Source organism: Oncorhynchus masou, chromosome 1 (genome assembly GCF_036934945.1).
Source record: "Oncorhynchus masou masou isolate Uvic2021 chromosome 1, UVic_Omas_1.1, whole genome shotgun sequence".
In the NCBI taxonomy this organism is placed as follows: Eukaryota; Metazoa; Chordata; class Actinopteri; order Salmoniformes; family Salmonidae; genus Oncorhynchus; species Oncorhynchus masou.
In genome coordinates this window covers 29,721,189-29,746,879 of record NC_088212.1, presented here as the reverse complement: position 1 = coordinate 29,746,879, position 25,691 = coordinate 29,721,189, and the positions used below count along the sequence as shown (strand labels likewise).

The 25,691-nt window shown below is 42.8% G+C and overlaps 1 protein-coding gene across 4 annotated transcripts in view; it reads left to right on the top strand.

Annotated features, from left to right (window-relative positions):
* Nucleotides 1–25,691, top strand: part of LOC135541619 (vinexin-like) — a 51,569-nt gene that overhangs the window by 18,145 nt on the left and 7,733 nt on the right. For 3 of the 4 annotated variants that reach the window (XM_064967949.1, XM_064967926.1, XM_064967930.1), the window contains exons 3-14: nucleotides 348–539; nucleotides 891–969; nucleotides 4,238–4,374; nucleotides 4,620–4,683; nucleotides 9,093–9,128; nucleotides 9,231–9,312; nucleotides 9,667–9,781; nucleotides 13,310–13,438; nucleotides 18,892–19,002; nucleotides 19,863–19,921; nucleotides 21,470–21,558; nucleotides 24,691–24,752. In XM_064967949.1, the coding sequence (XP_064824021.1) occupies nucleotides 348–539; nucleotides 891–969; nucleotides 4,238–4,374; nucleotides 4,620–4,683; nucleotides 9,093–9,128; nucleotides 9,231–9,312; nucleotides 9,667–9,781; nucleotides 13,310–13,438; nucleotides 18,892–19,002; nucleotides 19,863–19,921; nucleotides 21,470–21,558; nucleotides 24,691–24,752 (1,155 nt within the window). The remainder of the gene's footprint in view (nucleotides 1–347; nucleotides 540–890; nucleotides 970–4,237; nucleotides 4,375–4,619; nucleotides 4,684–9,092; nucleotides 9,129–9,230; nucleotides 9,313–9,666; nucleotides 9,782–13,309; nucleotides 13,439–18,891; nucleotides 19,003–19,862; nucleotides 19,922–21,469; nucleotides 21,559–24,690; nucleotides 24,753–25,691) is intronic. The other variant, XM_064967941.1, reaches the window with a different exon arrangement.

Below are 25,691 nucleotides of genomic sequence, written 5' to 3'. Positions count from 1 at the left end.
CTCGGCCTGGGCCACGCCCCCTGGTTGGAGAATACGCAGCCCAGCTGAATGGATGTTTAATGGGTTTATAATGTGCCTCTCCTATTTCAGCCCCCTGATTTAGGTCCTGAATGGGCCTTTTCTCCAGCCTCTGCAAGGAAGATGATGAAGTGGATGGAACAGCACTTCCTTCTGCTACTCTGCTTTAGTTAAATTCGAGGCCTTTTCACCAGGAGAGAGAGAGAGAGAGAGAATGAACATAAACATTCACAGAGAGACAGGTTGAAGTGATCATCTCAACATGACATGACCCACTGACACATGACATGGCTGTATTTAGATCTAGTGTTCTACTGTCTCTCATGTAGCATCGTGTGGAAGTCCGGGACCATCTGAATGGCTCTTGTATCGTCTTCTCTGATGATGGTCCCTCCAGTCAGCAGCATCACCTGTCCCCTCCAGACCTGACCCAGGAGGTGGTGGTCATCTCCCTGGAGCTCCCCACCCCCCCTCTCAGCCCCTTCCGTTCCACAAGACTGCCACCTGTGGAGCAAATTAAGGTAAGCAACACTCTCTCAAGGAGATACAACTGGTTATTGTAGCACTGCAATGATAACAGCTGTTTGTCTGAGGTTACTAGTTGGGTTAGGGTTAGAGACCACATGTCATATTCATCAGACTGCTGCTTCTCCCTGTGGAATTGTCTAGTATCACAGGTTCAATGTTATGCCACTGGAATGGAATGTACTGGATATTGATGGTGGTCCTGTCTTTGTGTTGGATAATGCAATATATGCTAATGTATCCTGCACTACACACTAAGTTGTTAATTTTCCATTTGACTGCGACAATACTCAGTCAAATGCTCTCCAACTAATGCTAATATTGGACTGACTGGGTTTCCATCCTAGGTCTCTGAGGTCAATGGGAGTGGCCCTCTTACTGACCCCCTTTGTTTTGGATCATACTATGGCCCTGCTCAATCAAATGGTAAGATTAGAATTGTCTTGAAATTATAATATAGAGCATCACAGTTTGAGTTTGATTTAAATATGTATCATGTTTAACCCCCCCCCCCATCATTCCGCTGAAAAGGCAGCGCGGAAATTCCAAAATATTTTTTTTTTTAAATATTTAACTTTCACACATTAACAAGTCCAATACAGCAAATGAAAGATAAACATCTTGTTAATCTACCCATCATGTCCGATTTTTAAAATGTTTTACAGCGAAAACACAACATTTGTTAGCTCACCACCAAATTCAGAAAAACACAGCCATTTTTCCCAGCCAAAGATAGTCACAAAAGCAGAAATAGAGATACAATTAATCACTAACCTTTGATAATCTTCATCAGATGGCACTCATAGGACATCATGTTACACAATACATGCACTGCCAGAAACCTGCAAAATGACCTCCAGCAGGCCACAATGTGCATGTGTCTGCTCAAACGGTCTGAAACAGACTCCATGAGGGTGGTATGAGGGCCCGATGTCCACAGGTGGGGGTTGTGCTTACAGCCCAACACCGTGCAGGACGTTTGGCATTTGCCAGAGAACACCAAGATTGGCAAATCCATCCACCAACGCCACATTGCACCACAGACTGTCCAGGAACTGGCGGATGCTTTAGTCCAGGTCTGGGAGGAGATCCCTCATGAGACCATCCGCCACCTCATCAGGAGCATGCCCAGGCGTTGTAGGGAGGTCATACAGGCACGTGGAGGCCACACACACTACTGAGCCTCATTTTGACTTGTTTTAAGGACATTACATCAAAATTGGATCAGCCTGTAGTGTGGTTTTCCACTTTTAATTTTGAGTGTGACTCCAAATCCAGACCTCCATGGGTTGATAAATTTGATTTTCATTGATAATTTGTGTGTGATTTTGTTGTCAGCACATGTATGTAAAGAAATATGTAAAGAAAAAAACATTTAATAAGAATATTTCATTCATTCAGATCTAGGATGTGTTATTTAGGTGTTCCCTTTATTTTTTTGAGCAGTGTATATATCCAATAACATTCCAACCTGAGCATTCGTTTTTGTCTACAGAGTTATGGAACGTATGGCGATATCATGAGAAATGTGCCTGACCAGGAACTGGCATTCTGCCAGGCCACTGACTCAAATAGCTGCCATCCTGCCCCACACACTAGAGGCTTCATTCCACGTTCTACTGACTGTTGACATCTAGTGGAAGGCGTAGGAAGTGCAAACAGATCCATATCTTACTGGGATGTGAATAGGCGAATAGTTGAAAATCAACCAGCCCCAGAATTTCCACTTCCTGTTTGGAAGTTTGCCTGCCATATGAGTTCTGTTATACTCAGACATAATTCAAACTGTTTTAGAAACGTCAGAGTGTTTTCTATCCAATAGTAATAATAATATTAGCATCTAGGACAGAATAGGAGGCAGTTCACTATGGGCACGCAATTCATCCAAAGTGAAAATGCTGCCCCCTATCCCTAAAGATTTAAAGCTGCAATGTGTAACTTTTTGGGCAAACCGACCAAATTCACAAAGAAATGGTTTGTCATAAATCTGTCATTCTCATTGAAAGCAAGTCTAAGAAGCGGTAGATTGGTTCTATGTGTGCTTTTTCTATGCTTCCAGTTATTAACTTTTGTTTTTGAGTCGTTTACTTTCGGTATTGTACACCAGCTTCAAAATGCTGAAAATACATGTCACGATCGTTTGTGGAATTAACTGACCAAGGCGCAGCATACGTAGAGTTCCACATGTTAATTCAGAATTAAACTCACAAAAAAATATAAACAGCAAACGAAATGTGAAGCTAATGGCGTGCTTACAGGCAACAAACCAAAAAACAAGATCTCACACAAACCCAGTGGGACAATGCTGCCTAAATATGATCCCCAATCAAAGACAACGATAGACAGCTGCCTCTGATTGGGAACCATACCAGGCCAACATAGAAATAGAAAAACTAGAGTACCCACCCTAGTCACACCCCGACCTAACCAAATTAGAGAATAAAAGGCCAGGGTGTGACAATACAATATTTTTGTTTATGGAAAATATACAGTACCAGTCAAAAGTTTGGACACACCTACTCATTCAAGGGTTTTTCTTTATTTTTACTATTTTCTACATTGCAGAAAACTATGAAATAACGGAAACGTTTAGTAATCCAAAAGTGTTAAATAAATCAAAATATATTTTAGATTTAGATTTTCAAAGTAGCCACCCTTTGCCTTCATGACATCTTTGCACACTCTTGGCATTCTCTCAACCAGCATCATGAGGAATGCTTTTCCAACACTTGTTGACTACTTTTTCTTAATTAACTCAGTGTTCCAACTCATCCCAAACCATCTCAATTGGTTTGAGGTCGGGTGTTTGGGGAGGCCAGGTCATCTGATGCAGCACCATCACTCTCCTTCTTGGTCAAATAGCCCTTACACAGCCAGGAGGTGTGTTTTGGGTCATTGTCCTGTTGTAAAACAAATGATAGTCTCACTAAGCGCAAACCAGATGGGATGACATATCGCTACAGAATACTGTGGTAGCCATGCTGGTTAAGTGTGCCTAGAATTCTAAATAAATTAGACTGTCACCAGCAAAGCACACCCACACCATTACACCTCCTCCTCCATGCTTCATGGTGGAACCACACATGCGGAGATAATCCGTTCACCTACTCTGCGTCTCACATAGACACGGCAGTTGGAGACCAAAAATCTCAAATCAGACCAAAAGACAAATGTCCACGGTTCTAATGTCCATTGGCCGTGTTTCTCCTCTTCTTATTGATGTCCTTTTAATAGTGGTATCTTTGCAGCAATTCGACCATGAAGGCCTGAAAGTAGTACCCTCAAGGGAGACATGACTAATACTGTATGTGATGTAGTCTCTTCCCAGTGTTTAGGCCAAGTAGAGCATGGGTTGAATCTTGTGATAATATTTGTTCATGTGTCAAAGCTTTATGTACCACTTAAGGACAGATCTTTTTTATAACCAGCTTCAATCAAGCCTTTACAAGGATGTTATTATCACCCTAAAATAAATGATATTATGTAGGATATTAACCACACAATTAACAAAAGTGTTTCATAAATTAAATCAAACTCCATTTTCACAGTGGCACTCTATGGCCACCCAGTGGCAATGATGGTGAAGGCAGCTTGAATGTTCATACTGTTACTCAGCTGAAATGTAGAAGAAGAATGAGGACAGTTTAAACTGCCTTTGATAACAGACCTGTGCTGTCCTCTCTCTCTGTAACAGGGGGTCTGTCTAATGGAGTCCAGACCAGGGGCTCTTCCACTCTGCCGCGGAGGGCTGCTACGAGGGAGGAGCGCCTTATCAAATTCTCTGGGATCGGCCCAGTGGATGAGACAGGGATGCCCATCGCCTCCAGATCAGTAAGATACACATAGTGTACAGCAGCATTCGTCAGTGGAGCTCAAGAGTCACTATACACATATGGTCCTAGGGCCCAGAGTTTATCCTAAATTGGTCACTCACACAGAAAAAACTCCTTGGTCTGCTCCTAGTTGTCATTTATGTGGAGCCAAAATGTTCTAATTTATGTACTCTGAAACTTCTGAATCTACTAACTTCTATGTCTACAAACATGTTTTTGTCATTTTCCCTTTTCTCGCACCAGAGTGTGAACCAGCCCAAAGACTGGTACAGGAGCATGTTCAGACAGATCCACAAGAAGCCAGAAGGTATGACCCCTCCTCCCTCGCCCCTTCTCTCACACACACCAGCCCACACAGACAATTCCTTTCTGTCAATGTCAGCCTCCAGAAAGCTGATCCAGGGTGCAAATTATTCCAAGGAGAGGAGAGAACGGTCAAGCCATTTTGATATCTATACCCAGTCATTCCAACTTCTCTACATAACTAACTCCATCCTACATCTTTCATACCGGTCCTCATCCAGTTGTAGTCTATTCCTTTATACCGGTCCTTATCTCCAGTTGTATATCAGTAGTCTATTCCTTTTATCTCCATCTCCAGTTGTATATCAGTAGTCTATTCCTTTTATACCCAGGTCCTTATCTCCAGTTGTATATCAGTAGTCTATTCTTTATACCGGTCCTTATCTCCATCAGTAGTCTATTCCTTTATACCGGTCCTTATCTCCAGTTGTATATCAGTAGTCTATTCCTTTATACCGGTCCTTATCTCCAGTTGTATATCAGTAGTCTATTCCTTTATACCGGTCCTTATCTCCAGTTGTATATCAGTAGTCTATTCCTTTATACCGGTCCTTATCTCCAGTTGTATATCAGTAGTCTATTCCTTTATACCGGTCCTTATCTCCAGTTGTATATCAGTAGTCTATTCCTTTATACCGGTCCTTATCTCCAGTTGTATATCAGTAGTCTATTCCTTTATACCGGTCCTTATCTCCAGTTGTATATCAGTAGTCTATTCCTTTATACCGGTCCTTATCTCCAGTTGTATATCAGTAGTCTATTCCTTTATACCGGTCCTTATCTCCAGTTGTATATCAGTAGTCTATTCCTTTATACCGGTCCTTATCTCCAGTTGTATATCAGTAGACTATTCCTTTATACCGGTCCTTATCTCCAGTTGTATATCAGTAGTCTATTCATGGTTATGTGTATGCTTAGTGATACTCAGGGTGGGATGACCGGAATGTCCAGGATGGATCTTGGTTTAAAACTGATTCTCAGGTGTCACCACTCTCCAGGCAGTTGGCTTTTAAACCCCAACAGGTATCACAGCTACTGATCTTTCCTCAGAGGCCCAGTCCCACCACTGTGGGAGTGTAATATTGTGTATGATCAGGTACCAACCTGATTATTGTGCAGGTGATGGATTCTTTTGACAGACCACAAATTATTTGCACTACTCACATATCAAAGATAATGGCATTGGAATGCAACAACTGAATAGAATATAGCATCATAATTATGAGTTAAAGGTTTGAGATGATCACAAATTAACAGAGCAAATGGGTGGATGTTCCTCATCTACATGACCGTGTCACGTATACTCCCTCTACGGTGCTCGAGTTCATCAGGCTGCTCATTATTACGCACACCTGTCACCATTGTTACGCATATCAGCGCATCAATAGACTCATCTGGACTCAATCACTTGCCTGATTACCTTCCCTATATACAGTGCCTTGAGAAACTATTCGGCCCCCTTGAACTTTGCGACCTTTTGCCACATTTCAGGCTTCAAACATAAAGATATAAAACTGTATTTTTTTGTGAAGAATCAACAACAAGTGGGACACAATCATGAAGTGGAACGACATTTATTGGATATTTCAAACTTTTTTAACAAATCAAAAACTGAAAAATTGGGTGTGCAAAATGATTCAGCCCCCTTAAGTTAATACTTTGTAGCGCCACCTTTTGCTGAGATTACAGCTGTAAGTCGCTTGGGGTATCAGTTTTGCACATCGAGAGACTGAAATTTTTTCCCATTCCTCCTTGCAAAACAGCTCGAGCTTAGTGAGGTTGGATGGAGAGCATTTGTGAACAGCAGTTTTCAGTTCTTTCCACAGATTCTCGATTGGATTCAGGTCTGGACTTTGACTTGGCCATTCTAACACCTGGATATGTTTATTTTTGAACCATTCCATTGTAGATTTTGCTTTATGTTTTGGATCATTGTCTTGTTGGAAGACAAATCTCCGTCCCAGTCTCAGGTCTTTTGCAGACTCCATCAGGTTTTCTTCCAGAATGGTCCTGTATTTGGCTCCATCCATCTTCCCATCAATTCTAACCATCTTCCCTGTCCCTGCTGTAGAAAAGCAGGCCCAAACCATGATGCTGCCACCACCATGTTTCACAGTGGGTATGGTGTGTTCAGGGTGATGAGCTGTGTTGCTTTTACACCAAACATAACGTTTTGCATTGTTGCCAAAAAGTTCAATTTTGGTTTCATCTGACCAGAGAACCTTCTTCCACATGTTTGGTGTGTATCCCAGGTGGCTTGTGGCAAACTTTAAACAACACTTTTTATGGATATCTTTAAGAAATGGCTTTCTTCTTGCCACTCTTCCATAAAGGCCAGATTTGTGCAATATACGACTGATTGTTGTCCTATGGACAGAGTCTCCCACCTCAGCTGTATATCTCTACAGTTCATCCAGAGTGATCATGGGCCACTTGGCTGCATCTCTGATCAGTCTTCTCCTTGTATGAGCTGAAAGTTTAGAGGGACGGCCAGGTCTTGGTAGATTTGCAGTGGTCTGATACTCCTATTTCAATATTATCGCTTGCACAGTGCTCCTTGGGATGTTTAAAGCTTGGGAAATCTTTTTGTATCCCAATCCGGCTTTAAACTTCTTCACAACAGTATCTCGGACCTGCCTGGTGTGTTCCTTGTTCTTCATGATGCTCTCTGCGCTTTTAACGGACCTCTGAGACTATCACAGTGCAGGTGCATTTATACGGAGACTTGATTACACACAGGTGGATAGTATTTATCATCATTAGTCATTTAGGTCAACATTGGATCATTCAGAGATCCTCACTGAACTTCTGGAGAGAGTTTGCTGCACTGAAAGTAAAGGGGCTGAATAATTTTGCACTCCCAATTTTTCAGTTTTTGATTTGTTAAAAAAGTTTGAAATATCCAATAAATGTCGTTCCACTTCATGATTGTGTCCCACTTGTTGTTGATTCTTCACAAAAAATACAGTTTTATATCATTATGTTTGAAGCCTGAAATGTGGCAAAAGGTCGCAAAGTTCAAGGGGGCCGAATACTTTCTCAAGGCACTGTATGTCACTCCCTTTGGTTCTTTTCCTAGGCGTTGTTTCATGTCTGAACGCTACTCATGTTTCTTGTTTTGTTCCTTGTGTTATTTATTATTAAAAGTCACTCCCTGAACTTGCTTCCCGACTCCCAGTGTACACGTGACAGAATAACGCCTCACCAAAGGGGAGCATCAGGGAGATTTTTTTGTGTGTTTTTTTTTTGTGAGTGTAGATGACGTCATGTTTGAGGGCCACTACCGGAGCTACCGGGGATGCCTCAGCAGGTTCGTCAGGTTTACAAGACCTGGTTGTCCCGTCAAGAGTCCGTTGCCGAGTCTACCGAGGATGCCTCAGCTGGCTCGTCAGGTTCAAAAGATTTGGTTGGCTCGGCAGGCTCCAATGCCTCTGGCTCCCCCGCCTCGTCCGGTATGCCAGGCTCCCCTGCCTCAGGCCGGTTCGTCACGTCGGGCTCCCCTTCCACGGTCAGCTCGTCAGCTTCCCGCGCCTCGGCCCTGCTCGTCGCCCTCGGGCCGGTTCGTCAGCTTCCCCTGGCCGGTTCGTCAGCTTCCCCTGGCCGGTTCGTCAGCTTCCCTCGGCCGGCCCGTCAGGTTCCCAGTTCCCATGCCTCGGCCGGCTTGTCAGGTTCCCGCGCCTCGGCCGGCTCGACAGGTTCCCGCGCCTCGGCAGAAGTGTCCGGCCTGCTCCTCGGTACCGTCCCTCAGGTCGGCGTCCTGCGGCTGGAGCTGCTCATAAGGGAGGAGGTACTATCATGTATACTCCCTCCCCGGCACTTGAGGTCGTCAGGCTGCTCATTATTACACACACCTGTCACCATCGTTACGCGCATCAGCGCATCATCAGACTCACCTGGACTCAATCACCTGCCTGATTACCTTCCCTATATATGTCTCTCCTTTTGGTTCTTTCCCTAGGCGTTATTTGGGGCTCCTGAGTGGCGCAGCAGTCTAAGGCACTGCATCTCAGTGCTAGAGGCGTCACTGCAGACATCCTGGTTTGAATCTAGGCTGTATCATAACCGGCTGTGATTGGGAGTCCCATAGGGCGCAGCACAATTGACCCAGTGTCGCCCAGGTTTGGCCGGTGTAGGCCGTCATTGTAAATAAGAGTTTGTTCCTAACTGGCTTGCCTAGTTAATAAAGGTTAAATATATATATTTTTATTGTTTCTGTTCTGTGTTTCATGTCTGTACGCTACTCATGTTTCTTGTTTGTTCCTTATGTTATTTATTATTAAAAGTCACTCCCTGAATGTGTTTCCCGACTCCCAGCGTACATGTTACAGACCTCCTCTCAATGGGGGGAGGGCTTACTATGATTACTGTTATCTAAATCCCTGTTTCTCTTTGCTGTCTTTGCCCATTTGATAGAAACTGACGAGGACTCTGAGCGATGGTCTGCTGAAAGTGAGTGCAGAGGAAATATCAGGTTTCATGTTCTGAACTTTAACAAATCTACTCTATTTAGATGACCAGTATTTCCTAACACTCATTTCTACTGATCTTAAGGGAGCCGGGCCCTCGCTGCTGACTCAGCCAGTGGGCAGGAGACTCTGACCCATATGGACAATTATGGAGCCCTCCCTGACTGGTGAGACTGAGAGACTGATGAAGGCGACTGTGCGAGTTCATGTTCAACCTCCTTATTTAAAACGACAGTAGAATTCCTGTTGATAATGTTAAGATGTGTTTGTTTCTACTACTGTATAACCATGACCAAGTTCACAGCACATCAGATGCATGTGATCAGTCATTGTGAAACACGAGGTACATGCAACTTGGGTGAATGGCTATATGTGTGAATTCTAACCCAGTCCAAATGCAAGGAGTTGGGGGAGAGACAAAAACAAGTGCCGGATAGACAAGTTTGGATCTGTTCCTACAGGCACTGACAATGAATCCATGATATAAGTTGTTTGCGTGTATGTTGGGGATTGTGTTTCAGGAGTGAGCTGGGGGTTGAAGATACGCTTTCAGACCGATGGGGGCACCCTCCACAGCCCAGGAGCATATTTGACTTTGAGCCTGGACAGAGCACCACATCAGAGGTCCAGAGTCAGGTAAAGCCTCACACCCTTTTTAATTTAACATGCAGCATTACTACACACTGGAATTTAGATGGCACCTGGACATAGTGTTTCTGTTGAACGGTAGCACTGTTGCACATATTTTCTTGAAGTTAGATTCAAAATTGCTGATTGTAAAACAACTTGTTTTTCATTTAAGTTTTCAAAAGATTTGTGGCTTAGCCTCAGAACTATGTGTTGTATTCACTAGTGTGGGGGTGGGCTGCCCTCGAGCTACTTGTGACAGCATTCACCTAATCTTTTTCCTATGAGGATTAGTTTGTGTCAATACCCTGGAATGCCTCTCAGCTGAGAGCACAATGAAAATAAGCCTCCAGGTGTTTTTATGTTCATTTTTAATGTATGTAATGTTGTCTCAAGCTACGACTTTTAATGATCTAATGAATTCAATCAATCAAGCATCTCACGCCAGGTATTCAGGAACTTGTTAATGTGGTCACTGGTACAATGGCACACCCACACCAGGTGTATTTCCGGTTTCCTTCTTAATTGCGAGAATTTTTTGAACAAGCAAAATAACATGAAGAAAGTGTTTGTTTACCATGAACTACCGGGTGGTCAAGTGTTAGTATTGCTGTTTGTGATGCATGTGTTCCCTGGGTAATTTATTATCTTACTGAAATTAATAAGGAAACTCTTTTAACTGCCCATACATGTGTGTGTGAGTGTGAGGCCCTGAGAGCACTGAATGTCTGTTAAAATACCTTGAATGATTTAGAGTGGACTGTGTTTGTCTGGGCTGAAGTTTTGAATGGCTCTTGTCACCATGTCCCAGATCTGGTGCAAATTGAGCCTGGCGTCTCATAATGCGAAGAAAATAAAGCTTTGTTTCCAATCTGCCACAGTAGAGTCCCCCACGGGGCCAGGCGTCTTGTGATACTGATTATGCCTGTTAACCTCTTGTGGTGTGTAATGCTTCACAGCGTGGAGGCTTATTGCATTTCCTCAGGAGGTCATAGCTTGGATTCCTCTAGATTAGGTAAAAGTCAACTCATTGATACAGGGTCAGATATTTTTTCGGGACCCAGGTTTTTTAATTTTCTTTTTCGGAGCTTAAAGGTCCCGAAGCTACTCTGGCAAAAGGTGCTTGTTTTTCTTTCATGCAGCCACAACTCAATAGTGCCGACCAAAAAAAGATGTACTTTGATTGAAACAAATCACAGGTATGCTACAGTTAACTTCTTATGGCTTGCAACAACAGCCAGTGAAAGTGCAGGGTGCCAAATTAAAAACAACAGAAATCTCATAATTAAAATACCTCAAACATAGAAGTATTTCACACCATTTTAAAGAAACTTGTTGTTAATCCCACCAGTGTCCAATTTCAAAAAGGCTTTACAGCGAAAGCACACCAAACGATTGTTAGGTCAGCACCTCGTCACAGAAAGACACAGCCATTTTTCCAGCCAAAGAGAGGAGTCACAAAAAGCACAAATAGAGAAATGAATCACTAACCTTTGATCTTCATCAGATGACACTCATAGGACTTCATGTTATACAATACATGTATGTTTTGTTCGATAAAGTGCATATTTATATAAAAAAATCTGTTTACATTGGTGCGTTACGTTCAGTAATGTTTTGCTTCCAAAACATCCGGTGATTTTGCAGAGAGCCACATCAATTTACAGAAATAGTAATCATAAACTTTAATATAAGATACACGTGTTATGCACAGAATTAGATATATTCTTCTCCTTAAAGCAACCGCTGTGTCAGATTTCAAAAGAACTTTACGGAAAAAGCACACCATGCAATAATCTGGGTACGGCACTCAGACAACAAATCAAGTCATACAGATATCTGCCATGTTGGAGTCAACAGAAGTCAGAAATAGCGTTATAAATATTCACTTACCTTTGATGATCTTCATCAAAATGCACTCCCAGGAATCCCAGTTCCACAATAAATGCTTGATTTGCATCATTTGCATCATTTGCATCAATGCATCATTTATGTCCAAATACGTCCTTTTTGTTAGTACGTTCAGTTCACAAATCCAAACTCACAATGCGCTGGCAGGTCCAGGCGAAAGTTCAGAAGAAAAGTAATATTACAGTTCGTAGAAACATGTCAAACGATGTATAGAATCAATCTTTAGGATGTTTTTATCATAAATCTTCAATAATGTTCCAACCGGAGAATTTCTTTGTCTTTAGAAATGCAATGGAACGCAAGCTAACTCACATGAACGCCCGTGACCAGCTCATGCCACTCTGCCAGACCACTGACTCATTCAGCTCCCATTTCCCCCTCCTTCACAGTAGAAGCATCAAACAAGGTTCTAAAGACTGTTGACATCTAGTGGAAGCCTTAGGAAGTGCAATTTGACCCCATAGACACTGTATATTCGATAGGCAAAGAGTTGAAAAACTACAAACCTCAGATTTCCCACTTCCTGGTTGGATTTTTTCTCACGTTTTTGCCTGCCATGAGTTCTGTTATACTCACAGACATCATTCAAACAGAAACTAGAAACTTTAGAAACTTCAGAGTGTTTTCTATCCAAATATACTAATAATATGCATATATTAGCAACTGGGTCTGCATGGCAGGCAGTTTACTCTGGGCACCTTATTCATCCAAGCTACTCAATACTGCCCCCAGCCATAAGAAGTTAACACCATCTGCTCTAAATTTATTCCACTGGACATAATTCGAAACACTGTACATAACTGAAATGATCTAAATACATATTCCCATGTAACTGATTGAAATCAAATGGTTGGCATGCAGACGCTGCATGGATGTGCATGGACATTTTAGAAAACTTTATAATTCTCGATTGACAAAGCCACACATGTTCCATAAAGGGGTATCCAGAACTTGATACAAAGCTTTCCAGGGGATCCAGGGGGGGCGGGGCAGGGCGGGATGGGGGCGGAACAGGTTGGTTATTTATGGTTCCGCAGCCACGGCCTATTTTTAATCCCCATAATGGTTAAAGTTAAAAGTGGCGATACGGTAGTGTAATCTGATCCTAGATCTGTGGTTAGGTACATCTTCTACCTCCAGCAACTTCTCTCCTTAGACCTGCCTGTGTACAGAGAATCACACAATCAGAGAACACAGACCATATCAATTGCTGCACTCCTAAGTGACATCATGGCCTGTGATAACTACTGTCTGAGAGAATACTTTGGCTATAACTGGATCTCACTCTGCCAAGGTATTTCAAGGAACATGAAAAAGAGTTAGGAAGTTGAAGGTTTTTTAAAGAGTGTAGCTTGATGCAATTCTTTCTGGTGTCAGTAACTGGGACAAACAGTATGTCTTCTTAATGAGGGAATGAGTTCTGTTTCATCTTGCTATTAAATTGTTGATGTGGATGAAGTGTAAACGAAGTGACCCAGTTGGATGAAATGCTAGGGCTATAAGTAACCTATAAGGATGTAACCTCTACAGTCGTTTACTGTTTGATACATCTACTATAACCAACTGACCAAATCTCTGTTCTCACAGTCTGACTGTGTGTTCAAAGTCTTTATGTTTGTTTCCCAGCCTCAGGGTCAGCCAGTGCAGAAGCCCCAGCCGGCTCCACTACAGCCGTCCCAGCAGCTACCCCAGCACAGACCCACAGAGGAACCCTGGTCTCCCATAGAGAAGCCGTCTAAGCCATCCGCCTTCGAGGTGAGTGCTCACAGTGATATGACAGCTGTCATAACCTTGACCTTGATGGACAAGTGCAATGGTTGTTTTAATGAGCTAGCAATGAATCTTACCAGGATTATACAACTATGGAGCCAACAATGCTTTGGAGAATTACTGTATTCAGTGGTACACTACATGACCAAACGTATGTGGACACCTGCTCGTCGAACTTATAATTCCAAAATCATGTGCATTAATATGGAGGTGGTCCCCCTTTGCTGCTATAACAGCCTCCACTCTTCTGGTAAGGCTTTCCACTAGATGTTGGAACATTGCTGCAGGGACTTACTTCCATTCAGCCACAAGAGCATTAGTGAGGTCGGGCACTGATGTTGGGCCATTAGGCCTGGCTCACAGTCGTCCTTCCAATTTGAGGTCAGGGCTCTGTGCAGGCCAGTCATGTTTTTCTACACTGATCTCGACAAACCATTTCTGTATGGACCTCACTTTGTGCAAGAAAAGGCCTTCCACAAAGTTGGAAGCACAGAATCATCTGAAATGTCATTGCATGCTGTAGCACAGGGGTACTCAAGTACTATTTGAGAAGGTCCGGTCACAGAAATGTCCTAGGTGGCAAAGGTCCCCACCTCGCAACCCATACGACCCCAACTGTTCACACTCATCTTGTTGGCAGAGAGAAAATGTTGCAGTTGTAAAGCTAATTTCTTGCAATACTACACATTTTGCATTGGGCAGAGATTTTTTGTTTGTTACTTTTTTAAAGCTAATTTCCTGCAATTCTATACATTCTTCCATGTCTTATGCGTGTTTATATACTAGCGGTCAAAACACAGACTGACTAAAAAATATATACAGTACCAGTCAAAAGTTTGGACACATCTACTCATTTTCATAATTTTTTTTACTATTTTCTACATTGTAGAATAATAGTGAAGACAACTATGAAATAACACATATGGAATCATGTAGTAACCAAAAAAGTGTTATATTTGAGATTCTTCAAAGTAGCCATCCTTTGATGACAGCTTTGCACACTCTTGGAATTCTCACAACCAGCTTCATGAGGTAGTCACCTGGAATGCATTTCAATGAACAGGTGTGCCTTGTTAAATGGTGTGCCAAATTAAATTAATTTGTGGAATTTCTTTCCTTCTTAATGTGTTTGAGCAAGTCAGTAGTGTTGTGACAAGGTAGGGGTGGTATACAGAAGATAGACCTATTTGGTAAAAGACCAAGCCCATAATATGGCAAGAACAGCTCAAATAAGCAAAGAGAAGTAACAGTCCATCATTACCTTAAGACATGAAGGTCAGTCAATGAGGAACATTTGAAGAATTTTGAATGTTTCTTCAAGTGCAGTCTCAAAAACCATTAAGCGCTATGATGAAATTGGCTCTCACGATGACCTCCACAGGAAAGAGGAAAGGAGTTACCTTTGCTGCAGAGTTAACTGCACCTCAGATTGCATCCCGAATAAATGTTCAAGTAACAGACACATCAACATCAACTGTTCAGAGGAGACTGTGTGAATCAAGCCTTCATGGTTGAATTGCTGCAAAGAAACCACTACTAAAGGACACCAATAAGAAGATACTTGCTTGGTCCAAGAAACATGAGAAATGGACATTAGACCAGTGGAAATCTGTCATTTGGTCTGTTGAGTCCAAATTTGAGATTTTGATTCCACCGCTGTGTCTTTTGAGTAGGTGAATGGATTATATCTATATGTGTAGATCCCAACATGAAGCATGGAGGAGATGTGGGGTGCTTTGCTGGTGACACTGTCTGTGATTTATTTAGAATTCAAGGCACACTTAACCAGCATGGCTACCACAGCATTCTGCAGCAATACGCCATCCCATCTGGTTTGCACTTAGTGGGACTATCATGTGTTTTCAACAGGACAATGACCCAACACACCTCCAGGCTGTGTAAGGGCTATTTGACCAAAAAGGAGAGTGACGGTGCTGCATCAGATGACCTGGACTCCACAATCACCCAATTGAGATAGATTGGGATGAGTTGGACCACAGAGTGAAGGAAAAGAAGCCAACAAGTGTTCACTATATGTGGGTACTCCTTCAAGACTGTTGAAAAAATCATTCCAGGTGAAGCTTGTTGATAGAATGCCAAGAGGGTGCAAAGCTGTCATCAAGGAATTAGTGGCTACTCTAAAGAATCTCAAATATAAAATATATTTTGAGTTGTATAAAACACTTTGTTGGTTACTACATGATTCCATGTGTTATTTCATAATTTTGATGTCTTCACTATTATTCTACAACTCCATTTTGCTGATACCTGCCTACAGACAAAAGCTAAAAAAAGAAGCTCCCACGCTGAGGTCTGTCCAACGCTGGTCCGACCAAGCTGACTCCACACTCCAAGACTGCTTCCATCACGTGGACTGGGACATGTTTCGTATTGCGTCAAATAACAACATTGACGAATACGCTGATTCGGTGTGCGAGTTCATTAGAACGTGCGTTGAAGATGTCGTTCCCATAGCAACGATTAAAACATTCCCTAACCAGAAACCTTGGATTGATGGCAGCATTCGCGTGAAACTGAAAGCGCGAACCACTGCTTTCAATCAGGGCAAGGTGTCTGGTAACATGACTGAATACAAACAATGCAGCTATTCCCTCCGTAAGGCTATCAAACAAGCTAAGCGTCAGTACAGAGACAAAGTAGAATCCCAATTCAACGGCTCAGACACAAGAGGCATGTGGCAGGGTCTACAGTCAATCACGGACTACAGGAAGAAATCCAGCCCAGTCACGGACCAGGATGTCTTGCTCCCAGGCAGACTAAATAACTTTTTTGCCCGCTTTGAGGACAATACAGTGCCACTGACACTGCCTGCAACGGAAAAATGCGGTCTCTCCTTCACTGCAGCCGAGGTGAGTAAAACATTTAAACGTGTTAACCCTCGCAAGGCTGCAGGCCCAGACGGCATCCCCAGCCGCGCCCTCAGAGCATGCGCAGACCAGCTGGCTGGTGTGTTTACGGACATATTCAATCAATCCCTATACCAGTCTGCTGTTCCCACATGCTTCAAGAGGGCCACCATCGTTCCTGTTCCCAAGAAAGCTAAGGTAACTGAGCTAAACGACTACCGCCCCGTAGCACTCACTTCCGTCATCATGAAGTGCTTTGAGAGACTAGTCAAGGACCATATCACCTCCACCCTACCTGACTCCCTAGACCCACTCCAATTTGCTTACCGCTCAAATAGGTCCACAGACGATGCAATCTCAACCACACTGCACACTGCCCTAACCCATCTGGACAAGAGGAATACCTATGTGAGAATGCTGTTCATCGACTACAGCTCGGCATTCAACACCATAGTACCCTCCAAGCTCGTCATCAAGCTCAGACCCTGGGTCTCGACCCCGCCCTGTGCAACTGGGTACTGGACTTCCTGACAGGCCGCCCCCAGGTGGTGAGGGTAGGTAACAACATCTCCTCCCCGCTGATCCTCAACACTGGGGCCCCACAAGGGTGCGTTCTGAGCCCTCTCCTGTACTCCCTGTTCACCCACGACTGCGTGGCCACGCACGCCTCCAACTCAATCATCAAGTTTGCGGACGACACAACAGTGGTAGGCTTGATTACCAACAACGACGAGACGGCCTACAGGGAGGAGGTGAGGGCCCTCGGAGTGTGGTGTCAGGAAAATAACCTCACACTCAACGTCAACAAAACTAAGGAGATGATTGTGGACTTCAGGAAACAGCAGAGGGAACACCCCCTATCCACATCGATGGAACAGTAGTGGAGAGAGTAGCAAGTTTTAAGTTCCTCGGCATACACATCACAGACAAACTGAATTGGTCCACTCACACAGACAGCATCGTGAAGAAGGCGCAGCAGCGCCTCTTCAACCTCAGGAGGCTGAAGAAATTCGGCTTGTCACCAAAAGCACTCACAAACTTCTACAGAGGCACAATCGAGAGCATCCTGGCGGGCTGTATCACCGCCTGGTACGGCAACTGCTCCGCCCTCAACCGTAAGGCTCTCCAGAGGGTATTGAGGTCTGCACAACGCATCATCGGGGGCAAACTAACTGCCCTCCAGGACACCTACACCACCCGATGTTACAGGAAGGCCATAAAGATCATCAAGGACATCAACCACCCGAGCCACTGCCTGTTCACCCCGCTATCATCCAGAAGGCGAGGTCAGTACAGGTGCATCAAAGCTGGGACCGAGAGACTGAGAAACAGCTTCTATCTCAAGGCCATTAGACTGTTAAACAGCCACCACTAACATTGAGTGGCTGCTGCCTACACACTGACACTGACTCAACTCCAGCCACTTTAATAATGGGAATTGATGGGGAATGTTGTAAATATATCACTAGCCACTTTAAACAATGCTACCTTATATAATGTTACTTACCCTACATTATTCATCTCATATGCATACCTATATACTGTACTCTATATCATCGACTGCATCCTTATGTAATACATGTATCACTAGCCACTTTAACTATGCCACTTTGTTTACATACTCATCTCACATGTATATACTGTACTCGATACCATCTACTGTATCTTGCCTATGCTGCTCTGTACCATCACTCATTCATATATCCTTATGTACATATTCTTTATCCCCTTACACTGCGTATAAGACAGTAGATTAGGAATTGTTAGTTAGATTACTTGTTGCTTATTACTGCATTGTCGGAACTAGAAGCACAAGCATTTCGCTACACTCGCATTAACATCTGCTAACCATGTGTATGTGACAAATAAAATTTGATTTGAGAAAATATAAAAAATTAAGAAAAACCCTTTTAATGAGTAGGTGTGTCCAAACTTTTGACTGGTACTGTATATATATTTTTGTATACTTTTTTTTGGGACCTGCGGTCCGTATTGACCCAGTTCCAGATCTGGTCCACAGCTTATTATGGAGGCTGAAGCATTAAGATTTCCCTTCACTGAAACAAATGGGCCTAGCCCAAACCATTATTCCTCCTCCACCAAACTTTACAGTTGGCACTACGCATTCGAGCAGGTTGCGTTCTCCTGGCATCCGCCAAATTCAGGTTCGTACTTTGGACTGCCAGATGAAGTGTGGTTCATCACTCAACTGCTCCAGAGTCCAATGGTGACGTTGGACTCTGACGTTGCTTCCAGAGACAGTTTGGATCTCTGTAGTGAGTGTTGCAACCGAAGACAAATTATTATTATGAGCGACGTGCTTCAGCACTCAGAGGTCCCGTTCTGTGAGCTCAGTGACACTGAAAGTCCCTGAGCTCTTCAGTAAGGCCAATGTTTGTTTATGGAGATTGCATGGCTGTGTGCTCGATTTTTTTATACACCTGTCAGCAACGGGTGTGGCTAAAATAGTCGAATCCACAAATTTGTAGGGGTGTCCACATACGTTTGTGTATATAGTGTAACATTTGACTGATTTTTAATTCCTTCCAACCACTGTGCTGCATTGGCCAGGAGTCTCTGCTCTCTGAGCTGAGCTGTTTTGAGGCTGAGCTGGACTCAGACATCCAAGGTCTGGAGAGAAGACTTTCCCAGAAGAAGCAGACACGACGAGGCCGGGGTGAGGTACTGAGGCCCTTCTTGTGACTCTGCTGAAGCAACACTCCTCCCTGCTACCCTGCCTGTAACCCCCTCTCTCACTACTCCAGCAATGAGGTCTGGTTACTTGCATGCATAAGTCAATATCATAAATCCATGTTATCATAAGCAGGGCTTATCCACAGACAGCATCATAACTTGTCTTTATTGTAATACAGTAATAAGACTTCCCCAATGCTATACCAGAACCTTCACCTAGTTTCAATTGACTAGTCTATATCTGTTGTTGATGATAGTCCCTTCCAGCTGTGGAGCATCTCCCCTCCTGAGAACTGTTTGAGACAGACAACCCTGCATGCCAACCCTGACACTGCCCTGTGACCTTACTCACGCCCCCAGGACATGCCTGCCTGCCTGCCTTGCACTTGGATGTGTCTGACTCAAATCACATGCCTCCAACTCCCCCCCTCCTCCTCCACCCCCACCCACCCCATCTGCTTGTAAATCCAACAAGCATTTGTTCGATTATTCCCTCTCGCTGTCAGTAGAAACAGAGGTTCAGTTGTAGCACTACTTGTATGCCTTGTATGCGTTTGAATTCAAGGATTTGATTTCACTCTTCAAATGTTGACGTTGATTCTCTTCACAACCTTCATTTGCACCTCATCTAATCATCAGCTGTATGTGGTTGTTACTCCTCAATCAAAGATAGCACAGATAAAAATACCATTATCAATTTTATCATTGTATTCAAAGGAGTGTAGGACCCAGGGGATTTCTGTCTTCCTCTGGCTCCTTTGGGAGTGGTCACCACCTCTGCTCTGTCTAAGTATCTGAGATTTCATTCAAGAGAGAACAACAGCCTTTAATGTGATTTCTGCTTCCAGGGTGCCAGAAATGCTGATCCAGGAACTGCTGCAGGGACAGGGACAACACAGGACAACAGGTGAGTTATGGGTCAGGTCTGCACAAAGTTGTTGCTCTGTGTGTTGGTGTGATTGTACATACAATGGTTTTTATCCCAAACAGTAAATGATGTCTCAAGTTGTACAGGGTAGGTCATTGGTTGAACTGTATCACTTGTTGTTGTGAAATATGTGCAGGGATTGTTGTTGATACAGGAAACAGTTATTATACTGTTCATTGTTGTATACTGCTCCTATAGTTACTGATGTGTGTCCTCAAAACAATGTAATTCACACACCATTATTTAATTTGCTCTGACAAATCTGTTCATAACAGAGGAGATATTTACTCCGCAAATATTTTAGCCTCTCTCAAATCATTCTTGTTAGTTTTTTTTCATCCAGAAATATTTTTGGGGAGGCAAAGATCTGCCAGTTGGTCTCTGACAGAAACTGTGCTTTGTTTTCAGATCATGAAAGTATTTTACAACTTTATTGTCCCACAAAGGCAACACATTTCTGACACCTCATACCACTTGTCTATGAGTAACAAATCCACCTGTTGTTTCTATAAGATCCACGTCAGTGGCATTGAAACTTTTACTTGGTCATTACAGTTGAATGACTGTTTTCAATGATTAAGCATCTACAAGACTGCTCACAACCATTTGGATTGCTGTTGTCTTGGTACTAAACGGTGAAACCCAATCGGCACACATTAGTTGAATCAACGTTGTTTCCACATTTCAATGAAATTACGCTGAACCGACGTGGAATTGACATCTGTTCCCAGTGGCTTGTATCTGTGTCTGTGCACTGACAGATTGGTCATTGAAGAGTCTATAAACCATGGCTTGATAACCAGTGCAGACAGCATTGCAGTCAATACTTTTTGCAGGCATGTGAAATAAACATTCTACAGTGACTTGTCCATCTCACTACTGTTGCCATAAATTAGTCTTTACAGTCGTTGGTTCCCTAGTAGTTAAGACATGAGAACTTGACAAAGTAACTATAGTCTTGCTGCCAAGACACTTATAGATTACTTAAGTTGAGCTATATACCTTTAACAAGTTTCAGTCCAATATTTGTCAGTTCAAGAGGGCACCTTACCTAGCTTAATACATTCTTGGACAGTTTTTCTCCTAGTTGTTGTTTGCTAAACATATGTTTTAGCCCAGCGACCTAATGCACTTTCTCAGATATGTTTGTTTTAATAATGACACTGATTTGCTCACACTGTTATGTTTTGGATGAAGTTTCCCTGTCATTTCAACATGGTAATAATGTCAGTGACTATGATGATGACTAAAAGTTCTCTCCAAAGACAGAAGGTCCCCAGAGTCTCCCCTCTCACGCTTGAGTCATCTGATTCTGCATCTGTTTCATGTTTATTTGATCTTTACATGCAAACCATCAGCTGTGGCCAGAGGCCAAGTCTGCATGGCAAATGTGTCTACTGCAGCACACAGCACTCTGTCCTCTCATATTGTGTAGAGCTCCATCATGTGGGCTGTTAAGATTTGGAAAAATCTCATTGACAGGAGTTTGTGGGAGCATAAAGTAAACATGCTATCTTTTTTCCCCAGCTCCTTGACTGATTCAAAGCAACCTCTCCATTGTCCCATTGTCCCCACGTCAGCTGTTGCTCAGAGGGCAGCCCTCAGTCCCACACATGGTAAGATTAGGAGTTGATCCTGGATCCAAGCATTCAGAAAGAGTGGTGCTAAGCCACTCAAATCAAATTTGATTGGTCACATACACGAGATTAGCAGATGTTATTGCGGGTGTAGCGAAATGCTGGTGTTTCTAACTCCGACAGTGCAGTAATTTCTAACAAGTAATATCTAACCAATTAAACATATACCCAATACACACATCTAAGTAGGAATGAATTAAGACTACAGTATATACATATGGACGAGCGATGTCAGAGCGGAACGGACTAAGATATAGTATAGAATACAGTATATACATATAGATGAGTAATGTGAGATATGTAAACATTATTAAGTGAATGAGATACCGTAGAATATTATAGAAAACAGTGTACCCTCTGCTGTTTCCTGAAGTCCACGATAATCTCCTTTTGATTGTTGACGTTGAGTGAGAGGTTGTTTTCCAGGCACCACACTCCCGGAGCCCTCACCTCCTCCCTGTAGGCTGTCTTGTCATTGTTGGTAATCAAGCCTACTAGTGTTGTGTTATCTGCAAACTTGATGACTGAGTTGGAGGTGTGATTGGCCACGCAGTCATGGGTGAACAAGGAGTACAGGAGGGGGCTGAGCACTCACCCATGTGGGGCCCCAGTGTAGAGGATCAGCGGAGTGGAGGTGATGTTTCCTACCTTCACCACCTGGGGGCTGCCCGTCAGGAAGTCCAGGACCCAGTTGCACAGGGCGGGGTTCAGATCCAGGGCCTCAAGCTTAATGAGGAGCTTGGAGGGTACTATGGTGTTAAATGCTGAGCTATAGTCAATGAACAGCATTCTTACATAGGTATTCCTCTTGTCCAGATCGGATAGGCTAGTGTGCAGAGTGATGGCGATTGTGTCATCTGTGGATCTATTGGGGCGGTAAGCAAATTGAAGTGGGTCTAGGGGTATCAGGTAAGGTAGAGGTAATATGATCCTTGACACTCAACATTCAGTCTCAGTAAAATAGTTCAGTAAAGACTAGTAACAGTAGGTTGGACATAATACTGCTATGTACATGAATTCTGTAATATGAATTGCTTAATTTAAAAGTGGGTGATATACATAATGTAATGTGTATATACTGTAGTGTACTTTATATAGTCTAATCAGTGAAAAGTCCATGGAAAAACAGCCTCTACTAACAGAATACAGTAATTCAATACGGGACTATTGTTGAAGTCTTTTGATTCCTTGTGATTTCCTGTAGTCTGTTACCTGATCTGTGTGAACAAATTTGATATGAAACTGATCTGGGTTAGTGAGAGGAGAGGTTTCTTACTTTTAGTATGGAGATATCTGTAGTGTCAGGGTGGGGAGGAAGCACAAAAAATAGGAACTTCGGGCCAGAAGTCTTAATTATAGATTAGCTTTATCCAACTGTTTTTCTTGGAAATTAGTCCAAGAGCCAGCACAAACGTTTGGCTTCTTTTAATAACCTTTACTGCAGTGGGCTAAATCAGGGTCACACGGAGTGTTTCTTGGTTGTCTTAAACAAATCTGGAAACATGTATTTTTTTTACACTTTATATACACTGCCCCAAAAAATAAAGGGAACACTTAAACAACACAATGTAACTCCAAGTCAGTCACACATTGTGATTCTGCTACAGGTCATGTAAAAGGAATCATGAGCACCAACATGTGAAGTTCAAATGAGCATGTCAAATGAAAGCCAAGAGTCAATATTTTAGAGAAATTGAAGGCATATATGAAACATTTCCATTCCAAGAATTTGTAATAAGCAACGGCTTTGATTTCTTGTCAAAGAGATGGAAAAGGGATCTTAGAAAACATCGAACAAAAAAAGTATTTCAAGGTACTAGATATACATCAAAACACAATTTTGAAGTAAAGACGACTGCCAACCAATACCAACACTTAACATTAGTTTAGAATATTTTTGTTGTGCCTTCAAATTCCGTTACCAAAAACCCACAATCTTGAAGATATTTTCTAATTTATCTCCCTCATGAGGAGGGAGGACAATGGAAGTTCACAGAAGTAACAAGTAAAGGTAGACCTATCAATTGGTTATAGTGTTTTTACTGATATCAATGTTGTTTATGAATTAAGTGATTAAAACTCTAAATTCTGTTACCAAATCTGCAACATAATTTCTGAAAAATCGGTAATGGAATTTCTGAAATTTGAATTGGCTACAATGGGAAATCATAGTCACAAACCACAGTTGGGCCACCTGCTATTGTCCTCCCTTCGGCTGGCATTCTGGTATGTTCAGCTCATAACTGTTTTCTTTGTCTTTCTGTCATTTGGTGGTGACAGAACTCTCTCTCTCTCTCCAATGATGTCTCCTCTCCCGGGTCTTACTCACACCTACCCATGAGCCCCCTCTCTTTCCATTTACTGTAACAAGCACACTCACCCACTGAGCACCGACCAACACTGAACGCCCATTGACATTGAAAAGTAGTTGAAATTTGGTCAGTCCGTCCTGGCCTTGATTTCAACTTCCACAGACTTAAGTTCTTTGTCTTAATTTGCCCCAAACATAGATGTCCATGATTGGTTCAGATTTTGTCCGGACCAGACCAAATCTGAACCAATCATAGACATCTGTGTTTCATAAGTTTGGACAACTCAGCACAGCACCGTACAGTAAATAAAAGAGAAGTTTAGTACAGAAAAGTAGAGTATAGTTTAGTACAGTACTGTACTGTAGAGTAAACTAGAGTGAAGAGTTCAGTACAGTACACAGTAGAGAACTAGAGTTGAGTACACTAATGTACTGAACTATACTCCACTTTACAGTACTGTATTGAACTCTACACTACTGTTATGTGCAGTAGTTTTTGGAAGACATGGTCATATAAAAAACTGAGTGAGATTTACCGAAATTCTGTTACCAAACTTTGGATCTGCACAGTTCTTCCAGTATGTGTTTTTGTCAAATGTTAAGTGTAAATGGTTAAGTGTATTCCTTGTACATAGAGTTATATGGTTTGTTAAACTTTGAAATGAATGGTTTTTGTTTGGCATACATTCTGAAATAAAAAGTCCCAGTGCAATTCGGTTACTGTGGAATGCCCTATACCATCTGTCTTGTTTCGTCACTAACCCCCGTTTTTCTCTCCACCTCCTCATGCTGTTCTACAGTAGAACGCCTCTCCCCTGCACCTGAAGCCATGGAGTTCCCACCCAAGAGATTGGAGAAGCAGGTAAATGTATTTCTCTTTCTTGGTTATTGGGATATCCAACCTCTATAGGTAACTGTGTTGTACACAATGTCAGAACATTTTGAAAAAGTAGCGACTATATTTGAGGAGTGAGGTTCCTCGCAGTAGGCTTTTGTGCTCTGTCAGGAATCTGTATTTATGAACATACACTACATGGCCAAAAGTATGTGGATACCTGCTCATTGAACATCTCATTCCAAAATCATGGGCATTAATACACCCTTTGCTGCTATAACAGCCTCCACTCTTCTGGGAAGGCTCTCCACTAAATGTTGGAACATTGCTGCGGGGACTTGCTCAACCACAAGAGCATTAGTGAGGTCGAGCACTGATGTTGGGCAATGGATCGCAGGCCTAATTCATCCCAAAGGTGTTCAATGGTGTTGAGGTCAGGGCTCTGTGCAGGCCAGTCAAATTCTTCCACACCGACCTTGACAAACCATTTCTGTATGGATGTCGTTTTGAGCACAGGGGAATTGTCATGCTGGAACAGGAAAGGGCCTTCCCCAAATGGTTGCCACAAAGTTGGAAGCATAGAATCGTCTAGAATGCCATTGTATGTTGTAGCGTTAAGATTTCCCTTCACTGGAACTAAGGGTCCTAGCCCGAACCATGAAAACCATTATTCCTCCTCCACCAAACTTTACAGTTGGCACTATGCATTCGGGCAGGTAGCGTTCTCCTGGCATCCGCCAAACTCAGATTTGTCCATCGGACTGCCAGATGGTGAAGTGCGATTCCTCACTCCAGAGAATGTGTTTCCACTACTCCAGAGTCCAATGGCAGCGAGCTTTACACAACTCTAGCCGACAGTTGGCATTGCGCATGGTGATTTTAGGCTTGTGTGCGTCTCCTTGGCCAAGGCAACCCACTTCATGAAGCTCCTGACAAACAGTGATTGTACTGACGTTGCTTCCAGAG